General features: G+C 40.3%; 1 protein-coding gene across 1 annotated transcript; it reads right to left on the bottom strand.

Moving 5' to 3' along the window:
* Positions 1-10,225: 10,225 nt before the first annotated feature.
* LOC311486651 (tripartite motif-containing protein 16-like) lies at positions 10,226-12,376 on the bottom strand. Its single transcript, XM_084542578.1, has one exon. It carries the CDS (start codon positions 12,359-12,361, stop codon positions 10,691-10,693), a length of 1,671 nt encoding a protein of 556 aa, XP_084398704.1. The 5' UTR covers positions 12,362-12,376; the 3' UTR covers positions 10,226-10,690.
* Positions 12,377-17,994: the final 5,618 nt, after the last annotated feature.

Below are 17,994 nucleotides of genomic sequence, written 5' to 3'. Positions count from 1 at the left end.
TTTTTGTTTATATTTTTCATTAGATTTAATTTGTTACTGATGCATGAATGACATCGCACGTGGGGGCTGGCCTGACCATGTTCTCCATAGTGGAGGCTGGCTTTACCGCGGTGATTAACTGGTGGAGTAACAGGCTAGAGGCGCTGCGGCAGCCAATCCAGAGCTACTATAATCTCATGTTCACCGTAGATAATAAGACAACGTCTTTGACTGGTAGAGGAAGCATATTCCTGCCAAATAATTAATTCATCCATTGACCTGAATACTGTCTCAATCCAAATAAAGGAGCAGTTACAATAATTCTGTGAGCAATAAAATTTATGGAATAAAGCGCACCAATAACTGCTGGGAAACTTCCCTGCATGTGTTAAGATCTGTTTGCAGATCTCATTTTGTTATTCCGCCCCGGCAGCTGATCTTTAATCAAAGACATGCTTGGGTTCAGAGAAGTGAAATAAGTGGACTGTAAGTTCGTGATACACAGTCAGTCGTCTGTGTCTGCTTACAGTTTTTTCCAATTCCTTAAACACAATTCTGCAAACTAGGCTGATTTTATCAAAATACTAACACAATTCACCAAACCACACACCCAAACTGCAAAATACCTCATAAATCCCGCAAAATGACGCACTGCAAGCAAAATCAAACTTTTGTACCAGATGGCACACACTTTATTCGTATTACAGATTTTTGTCTAACCAACTACACACTGTTGGGCATAATGAAAAGCACTCTCATCTTTAGTATGCTTTGCCATAATACTAACATAGTTCAAACTGTAGAGAATTCTTCAGATTGTTCACATGCACAGGAATCTTTGCAGATACACACACGTGCTATTGAAATATTTATTTTTTTATTTTTCACCAAACAAGTCAGTGCAACATATGCACAGCAGATATATTTACATTGGAGTTAACTAACATATGCTCACAAAACAGTAAGCTGAAAAATACAATTGCAGAAAAAAAATAAATGAATAAAGAGGAAAGCAAAATAATTAGACAGCATCCTGCCGGCCAGCTGGGTCTGGCCACAACGCCTCGTCCACATCACAGGCAATATCTTCTCCTGCCAGACATCGAGGGAAGAAGTGCCTTGAGTGCCTTATCCATCCCTGAATCATACCCAAATCAACTTCATCACATGCCTCTTCCATAGCCTGCACAAGAAGCATGCGCACAAAGGGCTGCTGGTCGTATATCTTTCACCGCCATGCTGAAAAGAACTCTTCTATAGGGTTCAGAAATGGTGAGTATGGTGGGATGTATTGCGTGAGAAATGGTGGGTGGTCAGCAAACCAGTTTTGGACTGGGGCTGCACGATGAAAGCTCACGTTGTCCCACACTACGACATACCGGTTTCTTTGATGGTCTGCATCATTCTTACGCTCTGGTGGAATGAGAATGTTGTGAAGTCTGTCCAGAGATGTGAGCATATGGGCTGTGTTGTATGGTCCAAGGTTGGCATGACGGTGGAGGACACCATGCGTATTGGAGATGGTGGCGCACATTGTGATGTTCCCACCACGTTGGCCAGGAACATCTATAATGGCTCTGGCCAATGACGTTTCTTCCCCTTCTCCTGGTCTTTGCCAGGTTGAACCCAGCTTCATCTATAAAGATGAACTCATGTGGTATTGCATGAGCATCCATTTCCAGTACTCTCTGAAAACAAAGAACAGAAATGAGTCAAAATGGATGTTACAGTATCCAGTACACTGGGAAACAATGTTGCGTGTAGTGTACTGCACTCAATATTGTACTTGCATCCACATATGCTCGTCTGAGGTCTTTGTTTCTTTGAGAGTTTCTCTCAAAAGGCACCTTATAAAGTTGTTTCATTCTGATGTGGTTTCGCTTGAGAATGCGACCCAATGTGGACAGACTGACTCGTTGAATGTTGTTGAATATGATGTTGTCTTGGATGATGTGGCTTTGAATCTCTCGTAATCTGATTTCATTATTTGCCAAAACCAAGTTTACAATGGCAGCTTCCTGTACCCCAGTGAACATTTGGCCCCTTCCTCCACCATGGTTGAGTCTCTCAGTCCTTTAGAGAAACAAACAAAAAATATATATATATGGCTTGGACAATGCAGCCTAAAGATATTTCCCCCACAGTAGAGTAACTTGTACAGGAAAGTAAACAGGTCTCACCCAGCTGATACATTATGACATGTGGTGTACTACATAGTGTGAAAGAAATGTTGGTTACATAACTGTGCTCCAGTCTAAATGTCCGGATTACAGACGCAACAGTGAAACGGCTAAAGTTGGGCTGCACTCTGTCCAGCCTCTCGTATTGTCAGTCCATGGTTGATTACATGATCAACTAACGTTGCTCTTATTTCATTTGAAAGTTGCCTTCTTTGGCCACGAGCTCCTCTACCTGCTCTACCCCTACCTCTCACTCTTCCTCCCCCTCTCATTCTCACCCTTCCTCTCAGCAATGTCTTCCGTTGTTGTTGTAAAAGAAAAAATGATGCTCACCTGTGGTCTTTTGTTGATTGAAGTGTTAACAATTACATAACACCTGTTTGGCCAGGTGGCACATATAGTGGCCAATGAGCTCATGTAGTGTCATTTTAAATGACAGTGTTTTGAAATTGCAAACATGTGACTTTATGTCAGATTGTTGTGTCTTAGGCAGAGAACCGCGTTCAGTACACTTAAAAAGTGCCATTTCGAATTGAAAATAGTGAATGTGTTTAAAGTTTTGGAGATTTGAGATGATGTTTTGCTCCCTGTGTGTCAGTTTAAATATTTGTGCTATCCATGTCATTTTAGTGTGTTAGCAACTGGAAAAAACTATAATAATTGTATGGTAATTTGTCTCCCTCTAGTGGCCGTCTTGTATATCTTTCTCGTCGCGTTATGTCTTTGCAATTTTGTGCTTTTTATGGTCATTTGTTGATTTGTTGTCATTTGTTGATTCATTTTTCAGATCTGTTCTATCTCTTTTCTATCATTGTGCACCTACTTGAGGTGCACAATGGCCGTATTTCCTCAGGAGGCTAAGGTCGTTTAATATCTGCCAGAAGCTGCTGGACATGTTCTACCAGACTATCGTTGCCAGTGTCCTCTTCTATGCTGCGGTGTGCAGGGGAGACAGCACTAAGAATGAGGGCAGAGTTGGAGTCCCTGACATCAGTGGCAGATGCAAGGACCTTGAACAAACTCTGGTCCATCATGAACAATCAGATGCAAGGACCTTGAACAAACTCTGGTCCATCATGAACAATGTCCACCACCCTGACACCATATTCAGGCAGAGAATCTCATTCAGTGACTGTCCATGGACAATTTTTTAAAATGATAATAATGACATATTCATTCATCTTCTATACCCGTTTAGTCCTGTTAAGGGTCACAGGGGCGAGAGGCAGGGGTACACCCTGGACAGGTCTCCAGTCCATCACAGGGCTAACACAGAGAGACAGACAACCATTCACACTCACATGCACACCTACGGCCAATTTAGAATCACCAGTTAACCTAACCAGCATGTCTTTTGGATGGTGGGAGGAAGCTGGAGTACCCGGAGAGAACCCACGCAGACACAGGGAGAACATGCAAACTCCACACAGAAAGGCCAGCCGGCCCATGGATTCGAACCAGTGACCTTCTTGCTGTGAGGCATCAGTGCTAACCACCTCGCCACTGTGCCGCCCATGACAGATTCAATAACATTTAATTTTCATTCATTTTTAATTAATATTCAGTCCAAACAAGTTGAACCGAGAATCCACACCGTGGATATACACATCAAGCAGATGAATATATGTAGGATAACTTTTTCTCTGCAGGGACAAAAACAGCTGACTGTGGCACCAGTAGCTACATATGCTGCTCTTCACCACCAGAGGTCAGGGGATGCCTGAAGCATGTTCTTTCACATGATATGATGTATATTATTCGTATGATTCCTTTATTCTGAAGTCTCATTCTATGTGATATCCTGTCATGCACTAGTGACAGGAGTGCAAATTGTATAGTTCATTAAACACAGAAATACCAAAATAAATAAATAAATCACATTATTATAAAGAAAAAAGATGTCTTATTCAATTTAAGCCAATCGTAAATCATTGCTAATATTGATTAGCAGGAAAAGAAACATTGTTTTGCAGACATTTTGATTTGTTATAATCATGCTACTATGAACAATAAGGTCACCTATTGTCCAAAAAGATAATATTAAAAAAAAATATTATAGCAAATAATAGGAACAAACCCAAAGGAATATTATTTATTGTAGGACTAGGTAATAGCAAAATAGGCCTTCTTTACTCATTTGTTTTTATTTTGTATCATTTCCTCACCACATGTTTTCCATCACAACGTTTCTGCAGATAACAGAGCTGCTACATGATTGAGTCTTTAATCCAAGATGTGTAGCACAGAAAAGGAGAACTGGTTTAATCACATGTACAGTTTAACTGCATGTGATGCCAGCGTGACTTTGTGCAAACAACACAGACTTCCTACATGTCCTTAATTTGCAGCTAAGGAAATTCATCGCCAAAAAAGCTCAAACAAAACTTCTTTTCATCCCACACAGACAAAATATAGGGTTTTGTATTGTGTAGGCCCCGTGCCATAATGGTCCTGACCCAACAATACAAACTGAAATGCCACTGTTGCAATAAATATACCAGCAGCAAACAAACAAATTGTTGCATTTTTTTATACACCGGCATAAAAAATAATCTAGATCCATCTTGTAAGTGTCTCTGGCCAGGAGTTGTGTGTTTCCTGTTGAGCTCCATACTACATCTGTTGTCGTGGTCTCATCAGCCTGCCCAGTCTTCATGGAATCCTGCAGTTATCCACTCCTACCTGAATGAACAATTCTCCAACCTGCCTATGATTCCTCTTACATTTTCAAACTGTCATGTAACATCATCAGCTGTATGTTGTATTTGTATCATCATCAGATTCACATGTACGCTTTAGTCAGATGTATGTATCTATGACAGATGTTTGTTTATGTCGTTCCTCCTGCTGTTCTCTTCTCTCTTTCTTCTGTCTGTACCCGGCTGGCCTTAGGCAGATGGGTCCCTCTGTATGAGCTTGGTTCTGCTTAAGGTTTCTTCCTGTTAAAAGGGAGTTTGAGGCTGGATGTTATAAAGCGCCTTGAGACAATTTTTATTGTAATTGACGCTATATAAATAAAATTGAATTGAATTGAATGAAAAGTACAGTAAGCCTCAAATGGGAAGTGCTTGCTCCATTTAGTGAGTAATTTCATCTAAACCAGTTTGTTAAGACTGTTTCCATTTCTGTCATGGAAAAGGGATCCATTCTTTGCTGTTTTTCTTGAGGTCTCCATATTTTAGGTGTCTAAGGGTAGAGATGTTGTGTGAAGAGATGAAAAGGATCGAAGAAAGGACATGAAAAGGGTCAAGGGGAGGACACAAAGGGGGAGGAAAGTGTAGACTGATAATAGAAGAGAAAGTGAGACTCAGAGTGGAGGCACATCTCAGGAAGCTTCGGATCCATGTCCACTGGTTCCTTTAATGAAAGGTGGAAGAGGAAGAAAAGAAAAGAAAGGAATGCAGTGGGTGGTAGTTGAGAACTGAGACAAACAGAGAGAGAGACAGGGTTAGGACACACAGTTATGGGTAAGCCTGGGAAATAGAATGATATGGGGTGTGGTCTAGTTCCCTAACTTAAGTCACAATAACTTCATCATAACAGACCAGACAAGTTTTAGGAACAACAATAGCTGGTTGGTCGTTGCTTGAATGAGAAGTGGGAGTTTTAGAAGCAAATACAAAAGCATAGTTGATTAGAGGGATATTCAAAAACAAATATCCTACTCCCAGTGTCAAGCCTGGTTGCTCTCCTTTTTGTGTATCATCAAATTTCTTCTTTTTGGTTGTAGTGGTTATAGCAGTGGCATATGTGGTACCAACAGGGCCAGATGTAAAAAAAAAAATGTTGGTGTTTTAGAAAAAAACAGATGTGGCACAGGGACAATCAATTTTGTAGTAAAGGGAGTAGATGCATTTGTTAAAGGGCCAGATGTGCCACAAGGAAGAGAAGATGTGGTAGAAGGTGGGGCAGATGTGGTAGTAAAAGGATCAGATGTAGCACTAGGAGGAGTGAATGTGGTGGTCAGTAAATCAGACGTGGAAGTACAAGACACGGATATAACACCAAATATGTAAAGATGGTTGTAGATGAAGCAGGGGAACTGAGTGGTGAGCAATGGCAGGCTCTTTTAAGGTCTCGGTCAATGTTTGGGTAAAACTCCGTAACAGTTGTGTGGAGTGGACATTGTGTTCCAGGAAACACTTGAAACTGTCCTCCCAGTTCCATGTGGAGCTCCTCCAGAGTCTTAGTCTGCAAGTATCTGTTGTTAGATTCAATGTTCTCACCCCAGTGTGCGCTTGCTAGCCATCTCCTCTGACTGCTGCTGTAGCAGCAGAATGCTGACCAGAGCATGGAAGGAATATTAATCCAGCTGTTGAGGATGTTGTTGTTGCTGGGCTGCGCTCCTATTACTACAAAGCCTTCTATTTTATTATTGTTGTTGACGCAGTATTTATCCAGAACACATCTGATGCATTGCTCCATGTTGTTCCAGCTTCCAGCGTTGAATTGGTGCTTTTGTGGAACAATGTTAGTCAGGGTAAATGTGGATTTCCGGTCATTTTCTTTAAATCCATAAGAGCTTGGCAACAAATGACCTCTGTCAAAACTTTGGTTGTTTTTGTAGTCGGTGTTCCCAGCCTGGTAGTTGTAGGTTATGTCATATCTTGAAGGTGACATATTGTCGTTTCCATTAATGTCCTCAAGCTGTAACAGTTGAAAGACTAAATTACTGGTTTCCTACAAGGCAGCAAAGTAGACTAAATGTAGAGTTAATATTTGCTTGCATATAATTATATAATTAAAAGAAAATAAAGGGAATGCTTAGGGCAACACTTTTATTCACTTATTCCTATTTTATAAGCAAACTTGGACTTAAAAATTGTAATGTAATACTACAACAATGTCCCACATGTTTAGCCAGTGCAGTCAGCTAGTAATTAGTTATGATTACAACATTAAAATTTACACTAATACTACTGTTTTCGGTTATATAGCAGTGTTTTTCAGCATGAACGATGACTGTATTGCAAATAAAACCTTTAAAAAAAATTTAAAAACACACTGTGTGGATATAGCTCTGTTATGCGTATAAAAAAAAGACCAAAATACAAAACAATAGTGTTTTTTGTTAAAAAAAAAAAAAAAAGCTCACCTGTGGCTCAATATTCCACTTCTTATTTTTAGGTCTCTTGCCAAGGCTCCCTCTGTACTTTGCAGCAGAAAACACTGAGATCTTGTTGTGAGTGTCATAAAGCGTCACAAAGGTCCGGTTGTTATTGAAAGTCTGGCAAATGGGTTTGTATCTGTTCTGGTCCAGGATGTTCCCTCCCTCCAAGATTCCTGGGACATTTGGTGGAGTTTGCTCAAGAAAAAATTCTGCACAGTCTGGCATCGACCTCACCACTTTAGTTTCTGCAGGAACGCTGGCGAGAAGGAGGAGAGCAGCGAGGGGCAGTAATGTCATGGTGGAACACTGTAGAACAAAAAAATCTAATTAGAAAACATCACTGTTAGGTCACATCTGTCCACTGAATCACAGAGAAACGTCCACTGTTGCATGTCAAGTTAAATCAAATTACTGAGTAAAGTCCTGCCTGATGACCCTCAACAGTACAACAAGGTTGTTCACACTATGCAGTATGTACATATATGTTTTTGAGAGTGACAAGATGGAAGCTTTACTCACCTCGGGTTTCATAATAGTCAGCTGAACTGGTCTCCTTGTGTTCACAGCAGTAGAAACAAGAAAGTCATTGTGAAGCAAGAGTGTCCTCCTGAAATATAGCTTTAACCTAAAGAGGAAGTATTTTTATGTTGTCAGCAGTCTTTAAAACTGATGAATTCTTAGAATCGTTTTAATGTGACCGAAACTTCATTTGAAATATTTTAAAAATGCGTCCTGCACTAAATCTTAGAGTTTCATGACTGTTTGAATATTCAGTTGATGCTAAAACAGCTGTGATAATTCAACTGAATGATTATTTGGAGGAGGTAGTTTGTGGTTCTGTTAAGCTCCATTGAATTAAAAATATAATATAATTCAATATCCAAAAAATCATTGAAGAAAGGCAACTGGACTTGTAGAGTTTCTTGAAGACCTTTTGCCACTCATCCAAGTACCTTCTTCAGTTCCAAGGGACTGGTGATTGAGTTTTTTGTTTAAACAAGAACACCTGTGGGCGTAGCCCATCAGAAACCTGCTTGACTAGTTTCTATTAATGACCGGATGCTGGCACGACTGGTGTCTGTTCACGGCTTGATACTTACCTGTCTTTAAAGGGGGACTGTTTGTCCCTGTCCTCTTCCTCCAATGAATGGTGCTCTGACAATCAACTGTAAGTCAGAGGTTCCAGTCTCAAGGTGCTTGGGGACAGAAGACTATGTTGTAGATTGATGGCATATTATATATCAGTCCACCTCACTTGTTCAGAGAGGGATTTTCCAATTTGAAATTGGTGGCTTTTTTTTACTCCCAAGCATCTGTCTTCTCTGGCTAAGATTTGGACGTTGTTTTCTTCAAAGGAGTGTCCTTTGTCCTTCAGGTGAAGGTGGACCGCTGAATGGTTTCCTGATGAGCTGGCTCTCCTGTGTTGGTACATGCGTATGTGGATGGGTTGGTAGTGTGTACAATCCTGACTGCACTGAACACCGCACACTCTGTTACTCTGTTTTTGCCTGGGCGTTTTGTCTTTGGGGTGAGCACGTTTCTGCCTCAGCATGTCACTAGTCAAGCAAGTTTCTGATGGGCTACACCCACAGATGTTCCTAATTAAACCTCAGCTCCTCACCAGACCCTTAGAACTGAAAGAAGCTACTTGAATGAAACATCTTCAAGAAACTCTACAACACCATGACTGAGAGCCTTCACAGACAATATATTTCAACACTACTACAAACAACAGATGTTTTAAAACTGTTTTATGACAGCTGTTTTATTTTAAAACAATGCTGAATAGCATGACCTTCATGAAACTTAGGTTTAGTGCAGGACTATTGTACCTAATAAACTGGCAAGCGAGTGTATGGTAAAATATAGAAACAAGAAGGTAAGGACTATCTGCTAATAGTAGAGGTGTAGATATATGCAATTTATGGCAGAACTTTGCAAAGACAAGAAACTAGTGGTGGCTGGAAGGTGATTTGGAGATTGAAGGAGTCACCACCAGAGGGAGCTTTTACTACAAATGCACAATGTAACATTCAGATGTCACATAGATGCAACTAAAGATGTATATGAGCAAGAAAAGAGACTTTGACAAACTGCAGACATCGATAAGACAGCTGTAAATGCCGTATACACTAATGCAATAATAAAAAATAAGGAGACATACACCAATCAGGCATAACAGTATGACTAATACTGTGTAGGTCTCCCTCTCCTCCAAAACAGTTGTGACTCATCAGAGAATAGACATGGGCTTTCTGAGAATGTTGTTAGTGGGGGCCTTTGGGTCCTATGTGTTGAGGGGAGGGGCCTCTGTGGATCATCCCACTGATACTTGATCAGATTGGGATCTAGTGAATTTGTCCGTTTCCCTCTCAGTCAAACATATCAGGCTGCACAGCTGGCCAGTAATAGTGGAATACATTTTGGTTTCCAAATACACAACACTGTCTCATGGATAAAAACAATAAGGAGAAACACACGAGCACAGAGTTTACACCAGCACAATTGACACTAATAATATTCTATTTAATCTAAACAGACATTTTGCTTGTACAGTTTTAGGGACAGTGCACATTGAGCCAGTTGGCCCATTTTCAGCTTCAGTTCCTGGACAGATGTAATGAAGACATGTCCAGTAAAATACATTAAAGCAGAAACAGCACTACTGCACATGTAACAGTCGAAAACTCTTAATATTTCAGACAAGCAGCGTGACATCAAAACTATTAATTTCTAGTATTTGGTCACACACTTGATTGTCTTTTAATCTAGATTAAATTACTTTCAATTCAGTCAGTTAGTTTGACTCAGAGTATCAGCTATGTACAATCAAATAATGACCAATGTCCTGTTGCGGCAAACGTGTTAAACGTATATAGTGAAAGAATTCCAAGAAACTGATCCTTGTCTTTATCTTTTATTAAGCTGAAACAATGATTAGTCAAAGCTTTCTCTGCTGAAGATGAGACACATGGAAAAAATGAAAATTCTACAGCCTAAGACACTTCACATCGCACCACCCTCTCTTATCAGAAGCCGATTAAGAGAACAAAGAACGTCTGTAAAAATAACTGAAAACAGTCAGGCATGTGACAAGTAACTACTCCAAAAGAATAAACACCAAAGCTGTTAGAAAATAATGAGAACAACTTGAGAGTATATGAAATTTCCTGTTGAATTCTAAGTTTATCTGTACATCCATTTGAACAACAACAAAACAACAACATGTGGTCTTCAAATCAATAAATGTCAATTTAATTCAGATTTCTTTCTTTCCAAAGTTAGAACTAAATCTCATTAAGGAGCACCAATCAAACAAAGTTCAACATCATGATGCTGAGCTCAGCTATAATGATGGAGAGCACATCAACTGGTGACTAAAAGGCACATTTTAACCTTCTGTCGTTAAAGTGACTTTTGGCTATTTGATTTTAATGAACTCAGCAGTGGTATCAATATCTAAAAGGAGTCCAGCATAGAGCGGCTGAGTGAATGTGGTCTGTACTCTGTGGAGGAGAGTCATGGTTTCAGAGACGCTGTAGAAAGACAGAATACCTGCTCTGTGATCCAGGTACACTCCTACTCTGGAGGACGGAGGGCCAGAGACTGCAGTGGTGACATCGTTGTGGGTAAAAAAAAGTTTGTTTGTTTCACAATGCAATGCCCAAGATTTGTCATTCAACCCAAATGCACATTCACGTGATTTCCCTGCTCTGCTGATGTTCTTGTATGCGACTGCTACACCAGCTCTTCCTCCTCTCCACTCCACCTCCCAGTAACAACGTCCACTCAGACTCTCTCTACTCAGGACCTGAGCCCACCCTGTGAATCTGTCTGGATGATCAGAACAAAACAGTTGTTGATTCATTACTGTTGCTTTTCTGTTCTCTTCAGATAATACCAGATATGTGTGTGCTGTGTTTGGATCCAGTGTGATTTTACACGAATATTTTAAGAATTCATCTCTGGTCTTAGGCTCTGGTTGTGACAGTAAAACGTCCACTTCAGTCACTGCCAGGGAGATGTCTGTCCATGTCTCTTTCAGAATGTCCTGTAGTTTCTCTCTGGTCTCTGACACAGCTGCTGTCACGTCCTCAAAGTAGCTCAGAGGACGAATCTTGATGCTGGATGAGTGTGTAGACTCACTGGGTGGTGGCAGTGAGGGGTAGCTGTGTAGAAACTGGTTGTGATCCTCTGTGTTTAAGAGCTGCATCAGCTCGGAGCCCTTCCTCTCCAGCTCAGTGGTCTCCTGCTCTAGCTTCTCCTGAACCTCTTTTACTCGACTCACTTCAGTTTCCTGCTGGGATCTGACCAGCTGCTTCACATCAGAGCTTCTTTTCTGGATGCGACAGATCATGTCAGCGAAGATCTCCTCACTGTAAGCCACTGTTTTATCAGCAGAGCCATTGATGGCCTTTACCTCCTGTAGAAGCAGCTCCACGTCTTTCTTATTCTTCTGGATTCTCTGCTGGATTTCGTGTAGCATCACCTCCACCTCCTTCTGCTTCTCAGCCCTTTCTGTTGCAGCTGGGACTGTGTCGTGGCCTTTATGTACATCCATTGTGCAGAGATAACAGATACTCTGCTGATCAGTACGGCAGAAAATCTTCATCACCTCATCATGACGGGAGCAGATGTTCTCCTGGAGCTTCTTGGAGGGGTCGATCAGCTTGTGTTTCTTGAACTGAGCTACATCATAGTGAGGTTGGAGGTGTTTCTCACAGTAAGAAACCAGACAGACCAGACAGGACTTGACGGCTTTCAGCTTCTTCCCAGTGCAGACAGCACAGGCCACATCTTGAGGTCCAGCATAGCAGTGATCAGCTGGAGCAGCTTGGAGTCCAGTCTTCTTCAGCTGCTCCACTAGCTCTGCTAACATGGTGTTTTTCTGCAGGACAGGCCTTGGTGTGAAAGTCTTCCTGCACTGAGGGCAGCTGTGGATTCCCTTCTGGTCTTCTTCATCCCAGTGGCTTTTAATACAGTTCGTGCAGTAGCTGTGTCCACAGGAAGTCGTCACAGGATCCTTCAGTAAATCCAGACAGATGGAACAAGAGAAGGTTTCTCTATCCAGCTGAAATCCTTTCTGCGCCATTTCACCTCTCAGCGTCGATGACTGAGGGAATTTCTGTTCGGTGGAAGTGAAACTAGTCAGAGAACTGATCTAAACAACATGTTTCTGCAGTGAATGTGTCTCTCAGCTCTAATACTTCCCCTGATGCTGGTTATACCCATCTTCAGTGCAGAGATCTAAAGGGGAGGGGACAAGGAAATATGAGAACAGAGTAGCGCCTCTATGTTTCAGAGCAGCAAGAAGAGGCAGGGCTTATAACACTTTGACTTCGTCCAGGAAGAGGAGCAGTTTGAAGCAGATGCTGCAGCTGTTTTTTACCACTCCTTTACAGCAGAACACATTTCTGACAAACTTTGGTCAGCTCAGTTTTTATTTCTAGACTGTAAATTCTCCTTAGAATGTCTGTTTAGAGATGGCTGACTGGTTTTTATAATTAGCTCCTCTGTTATCCTAAAACGCACTTGATTCAACATTTCATTCATACTTTATTACAGAGAGTTTCTATCTTAAACAACACTGACAAAGCTTCATTCAGCAGTCCAATATACGACAACAAACAAACTAAAAATATATTAACATATTACCTGAAGCTGAGGGCTGTTGAAAGACAGATAACATGTATTTTAGCACTTTTACTGAAAGTATTTCAATATTACATTTGTTGGTTTACATCTTTGTCTGAGAAAGAGACGCAGCCAGATCTCTATTGTCCACTGAGCACAGTTGCACATGGAGAAGTGTGACAGGAGGAAAAGTCACGTAATGTAGAAATATATAAAAGTTGTATGTTCTGCATCACGGGTAGAGAGAACTAACCCACTATGCAGCTTGTGTTCATGGTGTCGGTTCCTCTAAATAAAACTTGCAAAGATATATTTCTCAAACAGAGTCTCTTTATTTCACAAACTCATAGTTAAGGAGAAAAGAAAACCAAACAAAAGCTGCTGCTCTATAGAATCCTTAAATTCAGTTCATTTCAATTAAATTTTATTTATATAGCATCAATAACAATACAAATTGTCTCAAGATGCTTTACAAAACCGGGCCTGAAACCCCCAGAGCAAGCCTGAAGGTGACGGTGGCAAGGAAAAACTCCCTTTTAACAGGAAGAAACCTCGAGCAGAACCCAGCTCATATGGAGGGACCCATCTGCCTAAGTCACGCTGTCTTTTAGAATGATGACACAAATGACCCATTCATTCATGAATGTCCTGCAGGATGTGTCTGAGTTAGCTCCATTTGACACAAGCTGCAATTCAATTATCATTTGGAGTTTTGTTCAGATGTAATGTAATGTTACAGCTTTGGTTATCTGAAGTTTATTACTTCAGAAGAAATCTCTACAAAGCAGTCAGAGCTTCAGTTTCTACAGCTTCCAGCTTGTTAGCTCCATTTCCATTTGAATTTTGTTGGTGATTTCATTCTGTTGAGTTCTCCTGAATTTGATTTATTCATTCATTCATTCATCTTCTGTAACCACTTATTCCTTATGCCTCGCAGGGTCTGCTGGAGGCTATCCCAGCTGTCATCGGGCGAGAGTGAATTTGATTTAAATGGCTTAAATATAAATTGTCTTAAAATGCTCGAGAAAAAAAAAAAAAAAAAAGCCATATTTTGAAACCCTCAGATCAAACACAGATGTGATGTTGAAGAACAGGCGTTTCTGCTTACTAAAGCAGCTGCATCTGCTTCAAACTGCTCCTCTTCCTGCAATGAGTCCAAGCCTGATAACTCCTCCCTCTTCTTCTTTGTCCCCACCCCTTTAAATCTCTACACTGAAGATGGGTGTAACCAGCAAAAGGGGAAGTGTGAGACTTAGCAGGCCCCATTCACTGTAGAAGCACATGTTTTTTAGATCAGAGCTGAAACTAGTTTCACTTCCAACAAACATAAACTCACACAGTCATCGACACTGAGACGTGAAATGGCGCAGAAAGGAGTTCAGCTGAATAGAGAAACCTTCTCTTGTTCCATCTGTCTGGATCTACTGAAGGACCCTGTGGCTATTCACTGTAGACACAGGTACTGCATGAACTGTATCTATCACTATCATGGAAGCGCAAGAGCGAGACAGACAGTTCGCGCCAGGTAACGAGAGCAAAACAAGTGAGCCCAGTACGAGAGCTGCTTTTAAGTTAAAGGCGATCGATCTGGCTGACTTTTCTGGTATAGTATTTCCTGTCAACTTTCAAAAGAATAACAGCTAACTCTGCTTTGTGATGTATTTGTGTATGTATAGTATAAAATATACATACATAAATACATACATATACAATTAACTTAAATAGTAAAACACACTTCTGTTTTGTGTGATCAGTCAAATTAAATCTGGAAATAAAAACAGAAAAAAAAATGGAAAACCCACATCTCACTTCTCACTTCTGAGTGTCTCAATTCTAAATTTCTAATAGAAAATATTGCTTTGTTACAAGTATGAGTTTCACACATATTAACATCTCAGTTGATGGAAAAGTTGCAACATTGTCATTATCTATCACTACCGAGATTTTGAATGAATAAAAATTACTTTTTTTGTATTGGTGTTGGACATTTATTTAAATGTATTCAAATTCACTTGGCTTCACTCTCAAAATTGTGGCTCTGTTTTATTTATTTACCACATGAACCATACAACATTTTGAATTGCAGCTGTGCTTAAAGCTTTACAGTTTTTTTCAATCGGTAACAAGCGCTTACCCATACTTCAGATATTTTTTCTAAACTCTTAACACAGATTCACGCCTACAAAACACAATTGGCCAAATGGATAATTTTGTTCTCAAAAGCACATTTTGTTAAATATATACTAACTCTTCATTTCAAAATAGAACACATCTTTCTCTGTACACACCAACTTTATACCAAAACACTGGAAATATGACTCAAAATGAAATTATTCTGTCAAAGAATAACACTTGTTTTCACTTCACAAGGTACATGCAGTGAATCAAAGTACACCAGGTTTCAAAATACTGGCTATTGTTGACATTACAAAAACTGCATAGACTTTTATGCTTCAGTTTTACAGGTATTTGCATGCAAAACATGCAATCCACTGTTTTTTACACAGAATTTCTTGGTTGGGAACTGTATGTCCACATGTATTCACATTCAAAAGCATTCCAGTAAAAAGCAAATCATTTTTTTTTCCTTTACTGTTTACAGTTTTTTCCAATTGCTTAAATACAATTTTGCAAACTAGGCTGGTTTTATCAAAATACTAACACAATTCACCAAACCACTCACCCAAACTGCAAAATACCTCATATATCCCGCAAAATGAAGCACTTCAACCAAAATCAAACTTTTGCACCAGATGGCACACACTTTTTTTGTCTTGGCACATTTTTGTCTAACCAACTACACACTGTTGGGCATAATGAAAAGCACTCTCATCTTTAGTATGCTTTGCCATAATGCTAACATAGTTCAAACTGTAGAGAATTCTCCAGATTGTTTACATGCACAGAAATATTTGCAGATACACACACATGCTATTGAAATATTGATTTTTTTTTCATTTTTCACCAAACAAGTCAGTGCAACATATGCACAGCAGATATATTTACATTGGAGTGAACTAAAATATGCTCACAAAACAGTAAGCTAAAAAATACAATTGCAGAAAAAATGTGCAGGTACAACAATACATTTCAATGTGCATTGTACTATGTATAACTGTGCATGTGACAAATAAAACCTATCTATCTAATTATCTATCTAAAAAAAAAAAAATGAAGAGGAAAGCAAAATAAAAAAAAGCACAAAATTACTGTATCTAATCTCTGTGATCTTCACGGTTAGGCCACATGTTTTCATCAACATCGTATCTGATATTATCCAAGGTGATGCACCTGGGATAAAACCACTTGGTATGTCGGATCCACCCTTGGCAATCATCATCTGTGATGTTCCTGCAGCCAGCATCCATGGCTTCAAGGAGGGACATCTGGTCATGTGGCTGACGGTCATAAACCTTCCACCTCCATGCAGAAAACAACTCCTCTATGGGGTTGAGGAACGGTGAATAGGGTGGAAGGAAGAGACGTACCAGTCTTGGGTGGTGAAAAAGTAAACTTTGAAGGGACATTGAAATTGACACGTCTGGGGCAATTCCAGCCATATGTTGATCTCTCCTGCCTCTGCTCCCCTGCTGATCAGAGTTTCCTGATCATACTACCTGAGTGTCACTCCTTTGTTCTTTTGTCCTTTTGTTCTGACCACGTCTGGGAGCCACCTCTGCCCCTCCACTGACTTCACCCTCCTGTGTAAAGTTGCCCTCGACTGACCAATATGCAACCACACCTGGGGACAGGGTATATCTGTGCTCTGGCCCTACATTCAGGGTCAGTCTCCGGTCTCAGACCCACTCTGTGTCAGTAGGCTCACCATGACCTGGAACTCCAATAAACTTGAACTTCAGCAAACTTGGAACTAGACTTGGATTGTTTTTTTTCTTCAACAGTGGACTTCAAACCATGTTGTTAGCAATTGAAAAAAACTATTATCAGCTGAGATATGTTGTTTTTGAACTGATATCATTGCAGAAGAAGAGGTTTTTATACTGTATCTAAGGTTTGGAATATTGTTTTTGCTATTGTTGGATGTTGTGTTTTAACATACGTAAATAATACAAAAACAATCCATAATTTTGTTGGGAGGTACAACTGGTCTGTAAAGAAAATGTAAGCATTGTGAAAATGTGTTCACTGACTGCATATTGTGTGAAAACGACATGAAACGTGTGAATGGTATGGCCACAAAAGTCCGATGCTGTGCTAATTGTGTTTAGAGTTTTGAAAATGTGACCACTGATTGGACAAACGCTTGTTAGCGACTGAAAAAAACTGTAAGCTCCCTCTCAAGGTGCTCAGGAACTTTTACACCTGCACCATCGAGAGCATCTTGTGTGGGAGCATCACCACCTGGATGGGAAACTGTACCAGGCAGGACTTCCTGGCCCTCAAGAGGGTGGTCCGTTCAGAGGAGCGGACCATCAGAACCCCCCTCCCCAACCTGCAGGACATCTACAGTGGGTACGGAAAGTATTCAGACCCCTTTAAATTTTTCACTCTTTTTTTCATTGCAGCCATTTGCTAAAATCAAAAAAGTTCATTTTATTTCTCATTAATGTACACTCAGCACCCCATCTTGACAGAAAAAAACAGAAATGTAGAAATTTTTGCAAATTTATTAAAAAAGAAAAACTGAAATATCACATGGTCATAAATATTCAGACCCTTCGCTATGACACTCATATTTAACTCACATGCTGTCCATTTCTTCTTATCCTCCTTAAGATGGTTCTGCTCCTTCATTGGAGTCCAGCTGTGTTTAATTAGGTCATTGGACTTGATTAGGAAAGGCACACACCTGTCTATATAAGACCTTACAGCTCACAGTGCATGTCAGAGCAAATGAGAATCATGAGGTCGAAGGGACTGCCCAAGGAGCTCAGAGACAGAATTGTGGCAAGGCACAGATCTAGCCAAGGTTACAAAAGAATTTCTGCAGCACTCAAGGTTCCTAAGAGCACAGTGGCCTCCATAATCCTTAAATGGAAGAAGTTTGGGACGACCAGAACTCTTCCTAGACCTGGCCGTCCAGCCAAACTCAGCAATCGTTGGAGAAAAGCCTTGGTGAGAGAGGTAAAG

The sequence above is a fragment of the Chelon labrosus genome (assembly GCF_963514085.1).
Source record: "Chelon labrosus genome assembly, chromosome: 1".
Taxonomy (NCBI): Eukaryota; Metazoa; Chordata; class Actinopteri; order Mugiliformes; family Mugilidae; genus Chelon; species Chelon labrosus.
Note: the sequence above shows the minus strand (reverse complement) of the source record. Positions and strands in the feature narration are given on the sequence as shown.